At 37.7% G+C, this 21,547-nt stretch overlaps 1 protein-coding gene across 5 annotated transcripts in view; it reads right to left on the bottom strand.

Annotated features, from left to right (window-relative positions):
* Positions 1 to 21,547, bottom strand: part of CDK14 (cyclin dependent kinase 14) — a 288,398-nt gene that overhangs the window by 161,047 nt on the left and 105,804 nt on the right. For all 5 annotated transcript variants that reach the window (XR_001553047.2, XM_015853364.2, XM_015853369.2 and 2 more), the window contains one exon: positions 6,468 to 6,562. Coding sequence is in view for 4 of the 5 variants with exons in the window: in XM_015853364.2 (XP_015708850.1) it covers positions 6,468 to 6,562 (95 nt within the window). In the remaining variant the exon portion in view is untranslated. The remainder of the gene's footprint in view (positions 1 to 6,467; positions 6,563 to 21,547) is intronic.

Raw genomic sequence — 21,547 nt, 5'->3', positions numbered from 1 at the left:
ACTCTGTATAATTGTCTGCTGAGGGAAAAAGAACTCAGGCTAATATTTATACAGCTGAACCAAGGTTTGCATACATTGCATTCTACTTCTGGAAGAAAGAGTCTGCAAACAGAAATAAAAGAAAGAAAAGGAGACAAATGTTGATGATACAGACTCCCCTTGAAGAAAGAATTCTAATTATGAATAAATGAGTAAACCACAACCTACAAATGTCCTCAGATGTGCTCTGTGCTTCACTTGAACGTCAAATATTTTGCTCAGCTCTCTTGCTCAGAAATCAAAGGCTCTCCTAACCAACACAAAATGTGTTCAGACAAATAGCAGGATGTCTACTTTTAAAGGCACTGCCAATGACATGAAATGGGCTCTACTTCCCCAGCCCTTTTCCATAATAATTTGACCATCGTTCTCTTCTAATTAAATTAGCCATTTCTACTTTCCATGCAATACATTCTCTTTCCCTCCTCATCCTCAGTGATGATTAATCTACATGTGACTTAGCTGTCCCATAATTCTGCCTAATTGGTTTCAGCTGTCATTTTTGAAGCTGAAATGCATGCAGAGCCCGGGGCTTGTGAACGGAACAGGAAGCATTTCCAACCACATTCCCATCATGTAAAACCAGCAATGTGAAAGAACCCTTCCATTAAAACAAAAACTGCACTATTTGGCTTCTGGCAATGACATCATGCAGCAGACAGATTGTATTGTTTCACTTGGGCAGCAAGACTGTTGCAAGCCATTCTTTTCTGTTAAAAGGAGAGAACACATTATTCATGCCCTAGCAGTTTTACTGACTAAAATACTGTCCCTTTTGTCACCGACAAATTCTCAAACTGATAATGCAATTTACCAATAAAAGCACAGGCAGTGGTAATATTTGATGTGACAACAGAACAAAGAGAAGTTAATTCTATTTAAATTGAATGTATCCTCTAGCCAAAGTGTTCTGCAGATTACTGCACAACAGTTCAATACTTCTGGTGTTTTCAAAAATGTCACAGACCTTCATTTCCATGTATTTCTGTGACTCTCTACAATTCAGGCTTTTCCCCATATGAGAACACACAGCTTTAGCCACGCTCAGAGTGCCCTAAAAGCCATCTCTGAGTAACATACAGAAAAACAGCAGAAGGGAGTAACAGCAGCTGGCTTAAGTAGCAAGGGAAGGACTTTTATTAAGGATTCAAGAAAAAATATAAAAGAGAACAAAAACAAGACATCTTTAATGAAAACAATTTTGCTAACAGATGTTTCCAGTGACTTGGATCTCTCTCACATGGCCAATAAAGGCAAATATATGAAAACATACAATCATTACCATATAGAAAAGGAGGCTGGGAGGTGTGGGAGTACATGATACATAAACAAATCTACCTGCAAATCCCAGAGAAAAAAAGAGAATGCACAGTTGTTTGGGTGGTATTAAACAATATATATTTATTAATTATGTTTCCTCATAAGCCTTTCATTCTGAATGGTTGCTCTTTCCTCCTCAGCTTTCCAGTTGATTTATAGAATCATAGAATCCTTAGAGTTGGAAGGGACCTTTAAAGGTCATCTAGACCAACTCCCTGGCAATAAACAGGCACATCCACAACTAGATCAGTTTGCCTAAGGCCTGATCCAGACTCACCTTGAAAGTCCCCAAGGATGGGACATCCACCAGTTAATTTCTGTTTTCCTAGTGTATACAAGTGTGGGAGCCTTACCTGTACTGAGTGGAGCATTACATAAAATATCTTCCTTGTTTCTACAATTTCATTCGCCTGCTCAACTATGATATTTCTTATGCTCTGATTTTTATTGTTGCTTCAGGTTTTTTAACACTCTATATTGAATACACTTCTTACTACTTCATAAAAAGAAGAATAAATAATCAATACTAATAACAGAACATTGGAAAGCACACTGCAAAACTAAACATTTGATAAGGTAATAAAAAACACTGGTAAATGGTACAAATAGATACTTAGATAGACAAAGCCTCCCAGTTCATTAGGCTGACAGTCTTGATTAATCTTCAGATGAAGTCTGCATATACTTTGTGAGACCTTCAAAGCCAAACTGAGTAACATTCCTCCCCACGCTAGGCCTATGTTGACCTCTCACCAGACCTCCTTCACCTAGCAGGAGTAGCTGAGCTTTAAAAATAGATTTTTTCATTCCTTCTTCATCTGGCAATCTCCACCAGACACCAAAGCAGCAAGCAATTTCCTTCTGAAATCCGTTCAGAATCCCTGCCTCCTGAGGCTGAGTTTGTATTTCCAACCTACACATGGACAGTAGCATCTCCCATCTACAATTTGCTCATTAAAAACTGAAAAATAAAGCTTTCCCAAGAGCAGTATTCCCCTTCAGCCTGTTCCTAACAGTACAGGATTTGTTTTCTCTCTGCTCCCTTATTCTGTTGCCTTATTGACTGCAATTTAAATAGACCAACTTGGGGTAAATCTGGGGAATGAGGCAGGGGTTTAAAAAACAAGGGAATTGTCAAGGAAAGTGAAAACATCAAATTCACTGTTGTCATGCCTGGGTGCCCTCAAAAACTCTGCTCCTTCCCTGAGCTGGACAAAGATAGGTCACTGCAATAACCCCCTGGTCTGACAAACACCTTGACCTCAAAGGGAAAGAAAATGGCCCAACATTTCACTCAAATCAAAATAAGGTAGCTAAGCTGAAACTAAGGCAGCTCTGGGATTCTACAGGGTTTCCATACTCTCTCTTCTATAAAGACAACATTGTTTTTACATAACACCAATTCCATCCTACCTGTAGATTCACTGAGTTTTCACTAATAAATTAAATAGAAGACAAATAATATGGTTTGATCCACATTATCAATGCAAACATTTTTTATCCTTTTAGGTAAATAGTGTTGACACTTCTTGCATAACACTTTTCTAAGGCATCCCCTGTCCAAATCAAAATCTCAGAACTTCATCTCTGTGATGCTTAATTGCAATAAACAGTGCACACCTGATTTTTCAGTCAGCACTAAAATGAAAAACTGGCATCCTTCCTTACAGGAAACAGGAGGAAAATGCAATTGGTTTACTTCATGAAGCCAATTCATATAACAAGTTATTTTAGCTGTGGTAATCAAGCAATAAGGATTGAGCTTTCTTCTTAAACATAAAGTAATCTTTAAGAAGGAAAAGCATACAGAACTATGAAAATGGGCAAGGTAATTGAAAATGTTTGGTTCTAAATTATACTATTAGATTAGTCCAAAGCTTTATTTTTTTTTACTGTTGAGGCAGAAATAATATTACTCATTACTCATACTTCCAATTATAAATGTATTTGTTCTCATTTAAAATCTAGTTCATAAATATTGAAAGCATAATGTAAAGTACTGCTATACAAGTTCAGCATTATAAGTCAGGAATAGGATAAGTTACCAATTCATTTATGGATAATAATGTACTTACATAATTACATATAACATTAAAGTCCGCATTATCATTCTAACAAGCTAGTTGCATTGGTTTGGATTGCCTTTCAGGAACTGAGTGTTTCTAAATAGATTTGTTTCTAAATAAAAAGTCAGGAATCAGATGGGATCAGCCACTGACAATTTCAGAAGAAAGGGCTGTGAACTCACCTTCAAAGATGTCTGTAAGGTGTGAGATCCAGTCTGTAAAATTCTTATTTTCCTTTGGCAACATTGGCCACACCAGTGCCACAGAAATATCTAGCTTTCCTTACAATACCAAAATGTTTATTGTCTGTAACATGAAATTCCCCTGCTGTACAACTGTCACATATATTTTTAAAGATTGATTTGTCTTGCTTCCTGTTACTACCAAGGTTGGAAAGTTCTGTCACATTTACTTGTCTAACAAACACGCAAAAGAAAAATTCTAGGTTGAGGTACTCAGGCAATTCAATCACTACCGTGTTTCCTTTTAGAGGATATTCTGCTTGCAGCTTTTAACTTATTATTGTAATGCATTTTGCTCTGAAAAGTGCTATGTGAAATTAAATTTCATTCTACTCTTTTAGGCTGAAACTGAATACCTCTGATAACCTCAGACATTTCATCAGTGTTAATTCTCCAATGGAATCATCACCAAACTAGCAACCCAAAGTTTCCATCTGCTGGATTAGTAACTGTTCATTCCAAATTTAATTGTGAAATCTAATTCAAAAGATTTTTATTGCATTTGAAATGGCCAATAGTAATTAAAGACAATACTGTATGAGTTCCATGATGTTCTTTTACAAGGTAAATCAAACTCAGACCCTCCAAGGTTTGTTCAACTTCAGCCCTTTTAAAATGTCCACCACTCTGTAGCTTTAATTGCATAAGTATCTCTATTGATTTTGGTAGAAATCACACTTAATATTGAGTTAAGCCTTGTACAGGTGTTTTAAAAAGCATTACAGACACAGAGCTCAATAACATCCATTACATAGCTAGATTGCATAATTAACCAGACAAAATTGGTAGATTTAAATGGGCAACCTTAATTCTTGTTTCTGCACATTCGTATTGTACACTGAATGAAAAAAAATAAAGAAGGACTTAATGATCATGCAGTTGGAACTGTATTGTGTACATAGTTTAGGATACCATCAAGCATTAAACCTTATCAGAGAGCATTATCTATCCGATCAGCCCAAAACTTCACATTAAAGAATAATGAAAACAGTCTTCCTAAAGCAGTTCTGCCATCTCAAGAGTAGGAGTAAGATACAACATCATTAATATATATTCCATAGGCTGGTTAGAGAGAACAAAATACTCTTCCCTTTCTTCCTCAGTACCATCTTTCCAGGCTTTCCATCATCCAAAATAGCGTAATAATAAAATACTACTTGAATCAGTTGCCTGAAACTGTTATCAAACAAGATCCTCCCACAATTTTGATTTCTACCAAACACAAGGGGAATAAAAAGGTGTAGCACCAGTAGTTTTGATCACAAAAGTGCTCTGTTTAAAAGTAAATATCTAAGTGGATTCAAAATAAACATCTGCTACACGAGGTTCGGTCTGTGCCCATGCTTAATAAGGGTGCCAACCTGATATAAAGTGATTGAGAGATAGAGTTTATAAACACTACTATTGCATGAAAAATTCAGAAATTTGATATTAGTATAATATGCAAAAACATCTATTTTAGGGGTAAATATATTCTACATATCTAATTTCTCAATCACTTCAGACTAAAGCAGCTAAATACAGCCAAAGATAAAAAGAACTGCATGAACTTGCATTCATGTTTGCAAGTAATTCTACAGTGACTGTTAAATGAAATTAGATACGTAAGCTTTCCCTATGCTAATACAGTTTATAAGTTAAGGACATAGGAAACACGTTTTAAGAAAAAGTATTAGATTTGCATGAATATTCTCATACACGACAAAAAAATATGTAATGCACACAACTGCTCAGTAGGCTCCTGTAGCTGAATACCCTGATTATTAAAACGTAGCATTTCTGTGCAAATAGAGAAGGTAAATGGTTTCTTCATACAAGAAGCTGGGGACTATCATGTAATGATTAAGGCATGCTCTCAAGAAACACACACAAAAAAATCTCATCTGCATTAAGTAGGGACACAGTAACAGTAAGTAGGCAATTTCCCATGTCTAAAACTAAATGAGTAATCACAGTATGTTATAAATGCAAAGCCTTACTGACTGCAACACAATAAGAGATATTATGCTGAAAATTCAACCTTCTCTAAACTCATTTGTTTCTTCTAAATTACATGTTCTTGGACCCTTCTGTGAAAACTGGGAGGTTAATTGTGATAGAACATTACATAATTCCAAAGCCAAATGCTGAAGTACTTCTACATAAATACCATATGTTTGTCTCACAGAAAGTGAAACGATTAATTAGGAGTTCAAGCCCAAGAGTTTGGAAAGTAATGCTCTGAACACAATTAGATCGTTACACTGTACACTGTGAAAACTGAGGTTTTAATTAGTAGTTAAACCATGAGCCATCGCAAAAATAACAATAATCCGAAATTCTGAATTGTGTGTCAGATTTTGCTTTTTTAACTGATGCTGTTTATAACAAGACACTACGCGGAAGCCAGTCACAAAAGAAGCCTATCTTAACTACCTGTTAAGAACTTCGATTTTGTTTTTCTTCTTACCTACGCTATCCTCATCTACTTTAAAATGTTCTGTATTACATTAATCAAGTAAATGCCCTAACATTCCTAGTTACAAGCATAACTAGGAAGCAAAATAATGAACCAGTTTGGAAGAACAGTTTGGAACAGAGCCCTACAAGCCATGTCTCCAGCGCTGACTGCGGTCTAGCCCACCCAGCCCTCTGCTTTAGCACACTTTATTACAAAGCATCATCTTCTTCAATCTCCGCTTTGAACCCTCAAAGTACAGGGTTATTTTGGCGCAGTTCATAGATCATTCACAGCAAATAGCTTTTCCATACTACTCAATGCATTATGAAACGTATTGCGAACACTAATAATTCTACTCACCACATATTCGAAAACGAGTGTTAAAGTCTCCTTGGTATGAATGATGTCATGAAGCAGCACAATGTTTGCATGTTTCAGTCCTTTCAGAAGAGAAGCTGAAAAGGAAAACATATGTGTTAACTTAAAAGGATCAAAATATTTCACATTGACTGGCCTATTTTTTTTTTTGGTGACTTGGATGATTATTTGAAATCTTGAACTTCATAACCTGATAACCAAGAGTCATATTTCAGCATCCTTTAAGTCTACAGATCTCTATTCAGTGCAGTTGAAGAAAGTGTGTGTGTGTGTTTAATCCTAGTTAATTATGGTTTGTTTGTATATATTAAGCATGATGTAGTGATGTAGAATAAGGGGTGGAATGTCATGGTTTTATGATTTTTGGTTACTGGTATTACACATCATAACATAATGTAGTGCACTGGGAATTGAAGTGTTAAAGCTCCAGTTCCAGATACATGTCCATATAGAAGACCAACTACATTCCCCAGGGGTCTTTGCATTCAGGGAGGAAATAGAACTTCTGGCAAGGTCACCTGATTGGGTTTTTCTCTTATGCACTCTTCTCCTTCACCCCTTTTCACTGCTGCCTGCCCCAACTGCATGCATCACTTCAGTATCAGTGTAAGGCCTTCAGATTTTTGGACAGTCTCACTCTCATTATATTTGCTATACTAGCTTCAGTTCTAATTATAGGGTATGATAGTGTGCTATCTTTCATTCCGATACCATATTTAGAAAAAGTAGTGTTTCTCCTCAGATCGTTGACATTGTTTTTAATTATTTTGAGGTCCTCTGTATTCCTTTTCCAGAGGTGTGGATTTTGCTAAATCCCTTTGCTCCACTCGTCACAGAACTGGGCCAAACCAGCCCGTAAACCATTGACATCTATCTAGTGTGATGCAGCAGTGTGATGGCTAGAGGTATACAGGCTACCTCCTGTAGGTGAACCAAGATACTTCTAGAGAGTAGACTGGGAATTTCTAGAGAGGGTCCAGTGGAGGGCCACAAAGATGATGAGGGGCCTGGAGCATTCCCCTTATGAGGAAAGGCTGAGCAAACTGGAACTGTTCAGTCTGGAGGAAATTGAAGGCTAATCTTATCAATGCTTATAAATATCTAAAGGGCAGGAGCCAAGGGATAGGTTCTTTTTGGTGGTGCCCAGTGATAGAATAAGAGGCAACAGGCAAAAACTGGACCATAGGAATTTCCAGCTAAACATTAGGAAAATAATACTAACTTTGTGGGTAACAGAACACTGGAACAGGCTTCCTGAAGAGGTTGTGCAGTTACCTTCTCTGGAGACACTGAAGATCCACCTGGATACTTTTCTGTTAGACCTGCTCTAGGGAACCTGCTCTAGCAGTGGGTTGGACTTGAATCTCCAGAGGTCCCTTCCAACCCCTACGATTCCAAAAACCAAGTTTGCTTCTATACTCAAAAGAGCACATTTTTGTCTGAGCCTGAGAGGGTTTTGTGTGTTTTTTTTTCTTAAACATTCCAACACAACAGAGCAAATTTCCAACCAAATTCTAAATCTATCATATAAATGATGTTTTAAGCAGTAATTGTCCTTTATCTTACCCTAAGAATATTATAGATTTGATAGAATCTCTTGCATTAGTTCATGAGGACAGAAAAATGGTATTGTCACCATATATTTTTTCCTTAATGGAACCAGTTCATGTTTTCAGACCAGTGACAAATAAAGACTTCGTGAACTTCTAGATGATCTCCCTCACTAAATTTATTTTCCTTCAGAATTCATATTTTATGTTTATACCATAATACATATTAAATATTCCACAAGTATGGCATATTTCAGTAATATGTGCTGACAAGCCATGTGTTGTAACCAAAGTCATGCTGTTTTGTCACCTCATGCATTCATCTGAACAGTCTATCAGTCACTACAACAAAGTAAATAATAGATACAAAGACATGCAAATGAGTGGCATAGTTCAGTAGTGAATAACAGGGAACTTTCTCCTCTCATCCTTCTTCTGTCAAAGAAAATAACAAACCACCAAAATGACAATGTCAGCCTCTAAGACAGCATGTGTCCCTCTCCACTGCTCTGTAAAATGGAAGTCAAGGAGCTCGCACAACACAATTACCCTTTGCTATCCTATCGTAGGTTCTCCATCAGACTGAGGTAACTCCAGGGGTTATCTGGCTCTGTATTAGGCTAAGTACAAATCACAACTCATAATGGTCTCTAGGAGATCCAACAAGCTGATGCCATTCAAGGAAGAAACATGAGAAAAACACACAGCATCTGGCTGGATAAATGCTGTCCTACAAGCATCCTTGGCAGCAAAACTCCAGATCTTAGTACAGGCGAAAAAAAGCACACAGCAGTTTCAAAGCAAGTCCACAGATATCCTGATGCCAGATTTGTGAACCTGAGAGTAAGCTCTATGACCAGGAATGTGGCAGCACTCCAGCTTGACTGAGAAGGTGAGAAGCAATGTCTGCAGTGAGCTGATTCAGCTTGTGCAAAACAGCTCTTGTCACAGAGAGTCAGAATAGAGGAACCTTTCCTGTGCCCTGAATATGATGCCACTGAGCTACAAATTTGCTATTACAGTTACAATTATTAAGATCAATGCATCTCTAGTCCCCATTAGCATTATACAAATAAAGTAGAATTTTTTTCTTCTGAAAGGAAAAACCGTGTACAGTTTTTCACAGGAGATTTTCATAGAGTAAATTTTCAAAGGACAACAATGAAAAAAAAATGCTACTGAAAGGGATAAGGACACAAACAGCAGACAATTAGAACAATTATTCCAAAAGAGTGTTGTTTCTACCAGAAATATTTCTATCACTTGCAGCAATTGAGCTTTTCCCAGCTCTATTGACAAATAACCACACATGCAGAGAGATTGGGAACATAAAAAATCTATGTCCTGGCAGAGCCTCTGTCAAACCATAATCGTATTTATGACCTCTGTCAGCTTTTGCTGTTCAGCCCATCACCTGAGGCCTCTAAATCCTCTGGTTGGCCATTACTATGTTACTAAAATCTGTATATGGGTCATTAAAGCTTAAACAGTACATTGAAAGCAGCTTACCCTGAGGTCTTTGAAAATATTCTTTCCTCTTCAGTCCCCTCCCCCTCTTATTTATCTTCTCTAATATCCAATTCTCTCCTTTTACAATCTCAGCATTCAATATCTGCTATAAATTACAAGAACTACAATGTATCACTTGCAAGCTGAAATTGCTGACTTCTTCCCTGGTCCACGTGAAATACAGTAAACAATAAGAAAGTAAAATCTTCTTAATTAAGCTAATTTTACACTGTGGAAGCAAGAAGCATTTGCACTATCAATTTCCATTGCAACAAACCAAGTGCAACTGTGGATGCTGACAGAATTAACCCTTGAGCTCGCCTGTCAGTACTGTGACTCTATTACTGATAGGATCACCAGCCTTTGTGGGGATGTTACCTTGTCCTAATGAATTAAAAACAGATAAAAAAAAAGAACTAGAAAAATATATATATGAAAAAGAAATTAAACAGAAAAAAAAAAAAAAAAAGGAAAATAGACCTGTCTGAAATAGGAAAGCTGTTTCTTTTTCCACAGAGCACTTTAAAAACAAAATAAAATATGAACTGATGGTGCTTGGGTGCTTTTTTCAGAAACAGTCCCTTTGAGAACAAATGACAAACACACCTACTCAGTTGGGCAACTTTTGGCTTGAAGGGGATGGAACTTTGGATGAACTCCACTTATTCAAAGACAAAACCCAGAAAGTCACATTCAAGAGAACGAAAAACAGAGTCCGGGGAATTCATCAGCATCACTCTGAGGCAAATTTGACTTCAACTTTGAAGTTACCAAAGCAGCTGCTGCTGGAGCTCCATGAGACACCAAGTGCTGCTGTGCCTGATGTTAATTCTAGAACAAAACATTTTCCCTTGGAATGCCAACTCAGTCCAGTGGTTATCACCCACCGATCTCACACAAAGATGTTTTCTTTTAAGATAAAAGGACAGAAAATTGGTTAAGAAAATTACAACAAATCAAACGTGGGAAAAACATACCAGCACTCTCTTATCCTTAGCACATATTCTTAAAAACAAAATTATATAATGCTACTTCAATGCTGCTGACTTTCTTTTTTCACCCTCTGTGTTCTATGTAAGATAAACAGATGGCAGCATTTTTAATTCATTTCCCCAAAGAGTCTTCAGGAAGCACAGTAGCACATGATGCTAAAATGCTTTTTTAAAACACTCTGGACAAAATATCGTATGCATTTGAGTGGACAGGTGTTTTTTCTGTCACATGTTTGCACGTTCACTTACAGCAAATTCTAGCAATAAAAAACAGGGCAGAGGAATTAGTGTCATATTCAGTAATTAATGATGTCCAAGATGATCATTTGTGTGACTCGTACAGAAGTTCATGACACGAGCCACTAAAAAGTAATGACACTCAGCACTTATCCATCAAGGCCTAATAACCATATTTGCATACCTAAAGGAAACACATTGCATTTCCCTGAATAACCATTACACATTTCTCCTCCAACAAGGAGATGCTCTCATCTATTATGAACTCCTGGCACTCTGCCTTATTGCTTGTGGTGGTCAAGAAGCTTTTTGCTATTCCCAGAGGAGCTGGGTTCTAAAGTATGCTCCCTCCATGAGCAAGCCAATCCAGATGGACAGCAGCCAACTCCTACCCAAAACCTGAGCAGCACCAGTAAATCAGTGCCTTGCTCCCTGCAGGGTTTACAGCATCAGCTCAATCCTGGCACTCCACTAACATAGCCAGATCAGCAGTGACTTACACCCGAAAGGTTTGGAGAGCAGGCAGGATCCAAATAGTCCTCTGAAAAAGGCTATTCCATGCTCATAATGTCACATTTCAAAGCTGCTCTTCACAATCAACAAAAGTAACTACTGCTATCAACTCCCAGGCCTCACGCAGGAAGAAAGTCTCACAAGCAGCTCTGTCAAAGGTGGTACCTTCAGACACGAGGAGCACAGTTAGCCTGAACATTAATTGCAGAGCTTGGATCATCCTATCACAATTTGTTCACTCTTGCAATTCCTGGCTATCATCTTGTTCTCACTTCATGAAAAATCATAAGTCTCCACAGTGGCCCTAGATAAAAGAGTCTCTCATGATTTCTAAATTGCCTGGTATTGCAGCAGCCTTGAAACTCTTCTCAGCAGTAACAAAACATCTCAGCTCTCATGCTGCTCAAATTTACCATAACGTACAACTGCTGCTGATCCTCTCACAGATTACATTCTGTATGCAAAGGCCCCAGCCTATTCCCACCATCCTATCCAAAAAGTGTGACTGTGGCAATGTTCAGTGTAGAGTAATTGTGGTATTCTCTGGGGCTGCCATGTACAAGTGCTCACCATCTCAGCAGCTTGCACGCTGCTCCTCACGTGTTCTCCTTTTTCACTAATGTCACCATTACACTCCTAATATTTGCCATTAGAAGAGTTTTAATCTTCAAAACAACACGTCGTGGCAGTTTGCGCTAATTTCATATTGTTAACATAACATCTTGGCTGCCCTGTTTAATTTCTGAGACACTAAATCATGCAGGTTGTAGTCAGTATCACAAATTTGGGAAAGCAAGTGAATTGCTGTATTTCAGAGCCAAATAACATATCTGCAAAATTCTGTGGCTTGTCACATTCTGCAGACACAAAGACACTCTCTGACAGAGTGCCAACTTCTTCTCATAAACAGTTGAGTTCAGTCTCTTAATTCTGAGCTCTCCTGGAAAGATGTTTTCAGTGAGAAAACTTTCACAGTTTTTTTCCTTATCATGTCTTCAGAACAAATATACCCCAAAGTGCCTTAGTGACTGCACAAACCACAGAAGTTCTGCAACTTATGTTTTCATCTACACATCTTTTATAGCTTTTTTTTAAAAATTATTATTATTTTTCATTTGGTCTCCAAAGACAATGACCTTTATGCTTCTCATCCACGTCCTACACAAAAAAAAAAAAATACCCAGAACTATAGCACAGGAACAGGAATTCACCGCTCTGTGTTAGTTTTACATTAATAAATGTGCAGAAACTTCCTTCTCAGAAACACAATCGCCCAATCTACACTTTGATACTTTCAAGTTTGTCCATTTGTAATAATTTATTAAGAGCAAATAGATTCATTTTCCTACAACCCCTATATGACACAATTCAATTCAAGTGGGACTGTACATCCCTGGTAAGACCACAGTGGCCACAGACTCCCCACGTTCTCACTGCAGGATACATTCTGCAAAGTGATCATTATTTGTAATCTCAGGTAATTGACTTCAGACCTGCACACCAGTAAATGCACAGAATTAGCTACCTTCTGCTGTAATCTTAGCGAGCACAATGCAATGAAGATACACACAGGTCGCAGTTCAGCTTTGAAAGATCTCTAGGAAGAAACTTCTTAACAAATTTCAAATATCCATGAGCTATAGGAAGAGCAGAAAAAGCAACCAAATTCCAACTGGTGATAAGGAAGGCTTAGGTGAATTACCTACTTTATAGCCAACTCCAACCTCATGATGGCCTCTGCTAGATTTAATAAATGTCTTTTATTCTAGTTTTCATTAAGTCACAAGAAAAATGACAGTCTGGCATTAAGGAAGTGCCTCAAATCCTTGCAATAAAGGATTTGCCAGCCCCTCAACTGTAGGCTGCTTTGCTGAAGGACTGCTTGGAACACATGAGCTGCATCTACCTCCTCAGGCTGAAATTCAGTCTGACACATGAGTGGGCTGAACTTTTATCCAAGCATTTTTTATTTGTGAAATTTCACCTTACTGCTCCTACTTGAAAGTGCAGTATATTATTTAAACCAGATACACAGAAAAAGAGCGTGTATAACAACAGAGGCACCTTTAGCTTTTCTAAAGAGGCCAAAGCCACTTTGCCTATTGAACTGTAACAGTGCGTTAGAAAGTCTGATCAAATAAGCTCTGAAAAGCATTACAAAATAATATACTCACAGATATACAGAAGACTGCTGCCATGTGAAATGAATGTCTCTTTCGTTATGTCCTAGATACAAATTTATGGGTTGTGTATTGTTCCTGATGTTCTTCAAACACAAGTACACATAGAGGTTAAAAATAATGAGATATTATCTTATTAAAGCCAGACTGTCATGGAAAAAGACTGTAACAAGCTGCTCATATCTTGACAGAGCCAGTCATATCCTGCCTTCACTTCACCTTCAGTACTCTATAGAAAGGAACTATGTAAACCAAAAACACCATCAGTGCTTATGGAAAACAATTCTACAACACAGGCAAGCAAGTGATAGCAACTGTGACTATTATCTTTTTGTACACAAGTGCCATTATTGGGACTTATAGCACAATGTACTAATAAAACTGCCACTGTTTTATCACGAGCTGCTTTTTATTAGTTTTGCCATTTTGCAGAACTTCAGACATAGTTTTCATTTAAATATCTGTTCTTCATAAATCATAAATTCTTTGCAAATTTTCAGTGTAATCAGTTCCTCCATTTCTCAAAATGGGCTTAAGTAACATCTCCTGTAACCCCTCAGTAATCTTCCCCTTGAAAAAAAAAAACAATCCTCTATTTGAGTTAATACTTGAAACCTGAAAATACTTAGGATTTAAAACAGAAATACACATTTTGCCTTCCCTATGAAAACCCTTTAAATTTGGTCAGGTTACAAGCTTTTGAAATTACTTCTTTGGGTCAGACTGACAGTAGGTCTGCCATTATGTAGTGACAGCATACACCTACACAATAACCCTATATGAACAAAAGAAGAGAAAGTCTGAGGGAGAAGGAGGAACAAAATTTTGGAAAATACTCTTGTGACTGTTGGTTCTCAAAGCAGAAAAGATAGGCACCTGGACTCAGAGATGGACAGTGAATGACAGGGATCCAGGACTCAGAGAGGAAACCCAGATTACCCCAGCAATGACTCTGCAACTGAGTCGCAGCAGAGAAAAAGGAATGAGGAATGCAGAAAAGGGGAGAATGCATGAGGGGTTACAATCCACAGGGGAAGTTAGGATGGCAGTGTAAAGAGAAATAAAAGCCAGAGAACAACCAGAGAAAGGGAGAGAGTGCATAGACCAGGCAGAATAGGAACAGAACATAGAGTATGGGATGAGTGAGTACTGAAACTTAGGGCAAAGTAAAGGAGTGTACAGACTAGTAGCACATATTCTCCATTTAAGCCCGTATCAGAACACAAGATTCCTGTAGATTACCAACCTGCTGCTTTCAGCAGAAAACAGTGAAAACGCCTCTTCATTTCACTCTAACTTGAGTTAACAGATAGAAGCAAGCTAACATAGCTGCCAGCTGGTGTTTCAGTTCAAGTAGGACATGCCCATATGAGATACAAAGCTTTCAAATACAATGAAACAGGAGTGTAGATGCAACATCACAAAATGGAATGTGGATTTCCACTTGATTTTTCGAACAGAAAATGACATAAACAAAAATCTGAATCAAAATAAAGCAAACCATGCCAAGTGAAGTGAAGAAATAATACATTTATAGCGTCTTCTGCACAGTCACTACTATGAGATAAGCTAGAGCTTTCAGCACACAGTTGCTTCATTAGCTATCTTGCATTTATCCTGCACGCTGACAACCTTTAAAATCAGTCTAACTTAAGCAGTATGGACTGCTCTGTGTGCTTGTACAGAACTCCGGAACAGTTGAGGTGGGTATGGACCTCTGCAGGTCATCTGGTCCAACTCCTGCTCAAGTGGTGCCATTTGAAGCATTAATTGTTCTCAGTTCTTTTTTTTTCTTTCTTTTTTTTTTTTTGTTTTTGACCCCACAGATGGAAGAAGTGGTTATTTAAGTCTAAATTTTATACAGAATCAAGTGTGAATTTGATTTAGCAACACGTCCAACTTCACTGGAAGGCACAGTGTTCTTTGTGGGATCTTGATCATTCACTAGAGAAGTTGAAATGTCCATAGGACCAAGTTGGAAGAAAATTCTCCAGACCTTTATCCTTACCAAGAGGTAAGTCACTCAAGCTGAGATCATTACCATGATCCTTATTTTCTGGGCATGTGCACTTGAGATCTTCATTCATGATTATCACAACCAAGAAGTTCTCAGGCAATGACTATGGAACCCCAGGTGCCTCTGTGCAATCATGTTATTCAACATTATGCAAGTGTTTGAATAACTTGAAAGTTATAATAAATTAAATAGCAGTGAAGGCGTTTGAAAGTCAGTGAATATCACAAAATCAACATTTAGAAAAAGCACACCTCAGCAAATGGGGTGGATAGGAAGATGAACAAATATTTGCCAACTAGTCATGGTACAGTGATAAGTAGTCTAGAAAAATCTCAAAACCATCTGTTTTAATAATGCACAGTAGGTGCATACAGCCAGAGCCACACAACGAGAACACTGAACAAAATTAATCATTCAGCATCTGACACAGGCAGAGATCACACAGCAGGAGCAAATATGGTGCTACTGTGTAATTAAAGAACTGCACTGTACAAACAGATTAAGTTTTCACAGATAATCTTAGTTCTGACAACTTCTGAACAATTGACTTTGTAGTTGTAATAAAGACCTGCTGCAGTACATGGGATACATGCAATACTGGTATTACATGATCCAAATGAGGGCCTAACTGAGCACTTACTGAATCCTTGACCTACAGAAGTTGGTGTTGGTTTTGTTACTCATTTTTCCCAATGCATTATGTTCAACAAGAAATCACTTGACTGCATTTAACTTCAGTGTGTGATTTCTTCGTACAAAGAACATAGGAAGTAGTCTTGGGGAAGTATTTAATTGCATTAACATGAAATCCAATCACCCACAAGCATATTTTATCCACTACTTAGAGTGAGGAATGCTAAAAAAACAAAACAGAACAAAATACAACACATCCCCGTTTATTAAAACCTTTTGCTATATTTTTCTGTGGGGCATTTCCTCCAGCAAAAACATTGCATGAAAAGTAGAAAGAATTATTTCTGGCAGTGTATACTTAAAGCAGGAAAAAAAAGGCTAGCGGCATGTTGGTTTTTTTTTAGGTTTTTTTAGGTTTTTTTTTTTTTTTTTGGTAGAGAGAGTAAGACAGAAGCCTTTAAAGGATCACATCAATTCTCTTCTGGGTGGGTAAGGCCTACTCACTCACAGCTGGAAAATAATGCTGGAGTGAACATGGCATTGTTTGTCACTTGAGGAGTGATGTAAAGGTTAAAGAAAGGCAGGCTCAGTAAGAAGTTGGCAGATATTATTTTTATGAATATTTTAGTAAACAGAATCACTGTGAAGATAAGGCAGGCTGTTCTGCAACTGATAGGAGAATGACAGTGAGTATAGGAAATTAACATGGATTTCATAACAGTAAGTGAAACCCAATCACAGAGTAACTAGCACTAAAAATCATCTCAAAACAATGAATTAGTAAACAAGTATAATTAGAAAACCAATAGTATCCAGAACATTTACAAATATTTTTAGGGACAGGAAATAACTTTAATTCTGCCTACCCCTCCTTGATGCATATTATTTCATTTGCATGAAATCTTTCTTTCCCATCCAAAAACGTGCTAATCACACAGACTATGAAATGGCAAGATTCCCTCAAGTAACCTGTAAACTCATTTCCAAAATGAAAAATCTGGCAGATGCTACAGCACAAAAACACAGTGATAATTACAGTGAAGGTTAGAGCAAAGTGTTTCCCAGACAAAAGAGGCTGCATTACGAACTACTAATGATGCTGTACAACCAGCAGCAAAGAACTTTGGTGCCAGTGCTGGCAATTATCAGCTTAGCAATCATATCTGAACTTCAGCATTCTTTTCACATCTAAAGGACCTACCAGCTCATGAAGAGTACATATGCTGTCCTCCTTCAGTCTTTGCCCTGGGTATTCCCTTCATTCTCACCTTAACTGTCACTTACTCTTGCAACTCTTGCAATTCATAGCATCCATCATCAATGTTAATTGAATTTAGAGTGTAATCAAGTGGGAAGAAACAGGAAACCGTACAATGGACTCACATGATTTTTGTTTTGTTCACCCTGGAATACAACTGAACCTAAATCAGTGTGACTGCAAACTTTACAAGTTTACATTTAAATGACATGAAGATCTGTACTACACTGTCAGTGTCTAGAGCAGCGAGTGCTTATTTAAACTTTATGGACAATGTTCAGTTTTTAAAAGGACAAAAAATTCCTTTAAGCAAAATATGACAAGCACTGTATGTTACTTTGTAAAGCAGCTGCCCCTCACAGAAAGCAAGAGAGGTGTCAGTACAGAAAAGAGGGGCTGCAGGAATGTCTCGGCTTCACAAAGCTGACAGACACAGCTGATAGTGACAGGGTGATGATAAAGTTAAGTGATGCTAACATCAACAAGGAACCCAGTTAAGGTAAGTTTGTCATTTCTAGCCCCTACTTTGTGCAGGGGGATAAAAAACAACAACAAAAACAACAAAAAACAAAAACAACAGCAACAAAAACCCATAATTTTCAAAGACAGACTTTGAATTACCTGTATAAATACACTGTATCAACAAAATTTTACATCTAGAACCATACTGGAAGTCATTCTGAGCAACAACATAAACAAAACACACCCAAGAAACATAAAAACGTACATTATGAGATCTGTCAGCATGACCCATTAACACCACAGGTGGTGAGAAATTACATATATATTTTAAAAAGGCCAACTCAACGACTAGCAGCTTGCCTGTCTGCTACTTGCAGACATAAAACATCACTTTCCAGTTCTCCTGAAAATGTACTCGCTTCTTCCATCCTGTCGTGTCATGCATCAATTATGAAATAATTATGTCAATTTAATATTTGCTTTTCCAGATAATATTCTTTTTATAGAATCATAGTAATTAGTAATGATGGTATTAAAATTGATAGTGCAGCCTCTTAAAGAACCAGTTTCTTCCAGACAACACTACTACCTTGCCAAACTTTAATCAGATGTCCTGATCTTTTACAGTTTGTGTCTGACAGTGTTTGTTCCAGTCAAAACAGGTCAGCCTTTTCCAAGAAAGAACTTGAGGACAAAACCACTCTTTAATGCTGGTGACCTTATCTTCAAACAGTTCTCAAATCTTTTGCACTGAAAGGCAGCCATCAAAAGCTACACTTTGGGTCAAGGACGTGTTTTTTCTTGTTTCTTGAAAATCTGTCTAATTTGTCAAAGTTTATATCTGGTCAGTGGAAAATTCTACTTCAAAGCTACTATTTGACAGCTAAAGCCTCCCAAAGAATCCATTTTTCCTGAGCACGCTCAAACATTCAGATATTTGGCAAAAGCAAAAGAAATTTGAGCCAATGAGTTTGAAATCAAATGTCAGCTATAGATGGGACTATGTTAGCAATAAACCTCTTCTAACAGTTCCCCCCAGAGTACAGTCCCAAAATTGTTCTTGTATGAACACATTTCCAAGCCCCTTGTTTGATTGCTGCTCCCTCTTTATTGCTGCTAATGACAAAAAGGCTGAGAAATGCTGCCATGCCCAAGTCCCTATCTTAGCCCTATAGGCTCCCGGCTGAGGCCACAGACCCTTCCCGTCTGCCTGTGACTGCTTTCCATACCTAGTGCTGCATTGAATGGCCTCTGTGACTTGAATTCTTCCAGACCCACCAACCATTCCTAACTGACAGTTTTCAACATCACTTCTCTCCTAGTTCACCTTTCTACCAGTACTCAGATACAGGCATTGTCAAGTATCTCAGTGAGGCAGGCATGGGGGAAAAAAACAACAACACATATATGTGGGTGGTTTTTTTTATTATTATTTTCTTACATTTCTGCAATGCAATATGGCACTTGAAAAGTGCCCTTGTGAAACTGGCTTAAGTGACATCCAGAAATTCAGGATAAACCAACAAACTTAAATCATACAACTTAGATCTAGGTCCATCTTCACCTGCATGAGCCCTAAGACAAAGCTAATTCTTTAATAGAACCCTTCAAGCCTGTTTTGATTATTATTATGGTTGAACACAGCAGTGACCTGATAACCAGAAGTATGAGACATAAAATGGAGCAGAAAACAAGCAGGGTGCCCTAGTGAGCAGCTGGATCTAGAATTACTACAACCAGCCTAAACCACTGCATTTCTCTGTAGCTTCCATTTTTAATTAGAAGGATCAAAGTGAGTAAAATACTCCTAGGCTGAGTGATTCAATCAATAGATGTAGCACTTACTATTACTGATGAGTTCCTTTGTATTTACAGAAATTGGGTGAGGAAGATATGAAACTTTAGCTGTTAATTCAGTTTGACAGAGCACAGATTATACCATTCAGCGTACCAATGTACCAACTATCATCTCACCAGCTGAACCCTAAAAGATTGTCCAGCACTGACATGAGGCTTCTTGGTGCTGTGCAACAGAAGTTGAATGCTTCCAGTGCCAGTGACAGTGCTATGACCACACATCAAGAATTTAACAAAAACATCATGTTGTTCTAAGCTTTCTCTATATGCAAGTTCATTTGGAACAGTATTTTGGGATACCACAAAAGGTCAAGCACATTCTTAGTCTCTACAATTGAAGTGAGAACACCTAAATATGCAGAACACAGATCAGGCACTGTGAAGTCCTTGGGACTCTTTGCTTATTGTGAGTAAATTGAAGAATGACTTCAACAAAGCCACCAAATTTCTGGAGCCAAGTTTCTCTGTTAAGGGAACACATTAACCAGGAAAAAAAAAGCCACAGGAATTAGGATAGAAACATATACCCTCAGATACTAAAGAATTTCTGTACCAGCATAGATAATTAGTGTGCATTCTACTTGAGGCACTCCTCAACAATAGACTGCAGCTCTGAAGGAACTTGCTAAATGATGTACACCAAATTCCTCTTCCAACACATGCCAGAAAATTTTGGCAAAAAATCAAGAACTGAATGCATCTGAAAGTCTAAGAGCAAATTCCAGTTCAGGCATACATATTAAAACAGTGGCAGCCAAAATGCTAACAGTCACAGTGCTAAACCCTAAATTCCCACCTCGGTTCAATGTTTCAAATAGCACCAGCACTTTGGAAGCAGAAAAAAATACTTCCCAACAGGAAAAAGAAAGATCAGCCCATGAAACAGGCATGAGAGCACTTCTCGTTTATATCTAATTAGAGCTCAGCAACCTAGTGATGACAGATCACAGACTTCAGCAAGTCCATCAAAATCCCTTTCTTCCAGCTGGTTGGGATGCTTATATTTGACAGACTGATAATATTCAAAACAAACAGATGAGATCTCTACAGATAAACAAACCTGGTCTGAAGTATATTTAACTCCCAAACTTCTGCATGAACAAGATAAGCTACACATAAAATATCTGAGGATAAATTACAGTTATGTACCTTTATCTCAAAGGTATCTTTAACCTTAACTACACAATGAGTTCTACGCATTGTAGTAACTGGGATGTTAGTATCACTGCCATGAAAAATTATCTGCTGTTTTTCTTCAGTATTTTCTTGGCCATTAATACGCACTGTTAATAAGGCCTCATCCTTTGCTGCGGTTTGGCTTCATATAATTCAAGGAAGTTCTATAAACTTGTTTACATAATTCTCAAAGATGTTGATTTATAATTCTGTCAATGATTTTACAAGGTTAATGGCCTCTGCAATTAAATAAACAAATGAGAAACTGAATGACTTCAATTTCATGCACTTCAGTCAGCCATAAAAACAGCATACTGTGCATGGATCTTGGACATATGAAACACGGAGAAAAAAACACCCTTCTGCTGACAGCTCCAAAAAAATGTACAGAAAGGGGCATACTCCTCTTAATGCTGAGCCATGGTGTGCTTTGACTCAGAGGCACATTGCAGAGCAGAGATTGAGGCAGTTTCCCATATGCACCTGAGAAACATCGATACTCCATAGGAATTTCAAGTTAAATAAAACCCAGTCCAGTGAATAAAAGCTCAACTTGTGATGCTGAAGGCTCGGAACCATAGCTTCTCTTTTCAGAAGCATATCTATTACTCAAAATGCTTGTCATTTAATTTTATTTTTTTAATTTTAAATTTAAACTTCAAATGAATGTAATAAGAA

This window comes from Coturnix japonica, chromosome 2 (genome assembly GCF_001577835.2).
Source record: "Coturnix japonica isolate 7356 chromosome 2, Coturnix japonica 2.1, whole genome shotgun sequence".
In the NCBI taxonomy this organism is placed as follows: Eukaryota; Metazoa; Chordata; class Aves; order Galliformes; family Phasianidae; genus Coturnix; species Coturnix japonica.
Note: the sequence above shows the minus strand (reverse complement) of the source record. Positions and strands in the feature narration are given on the sequence as shown.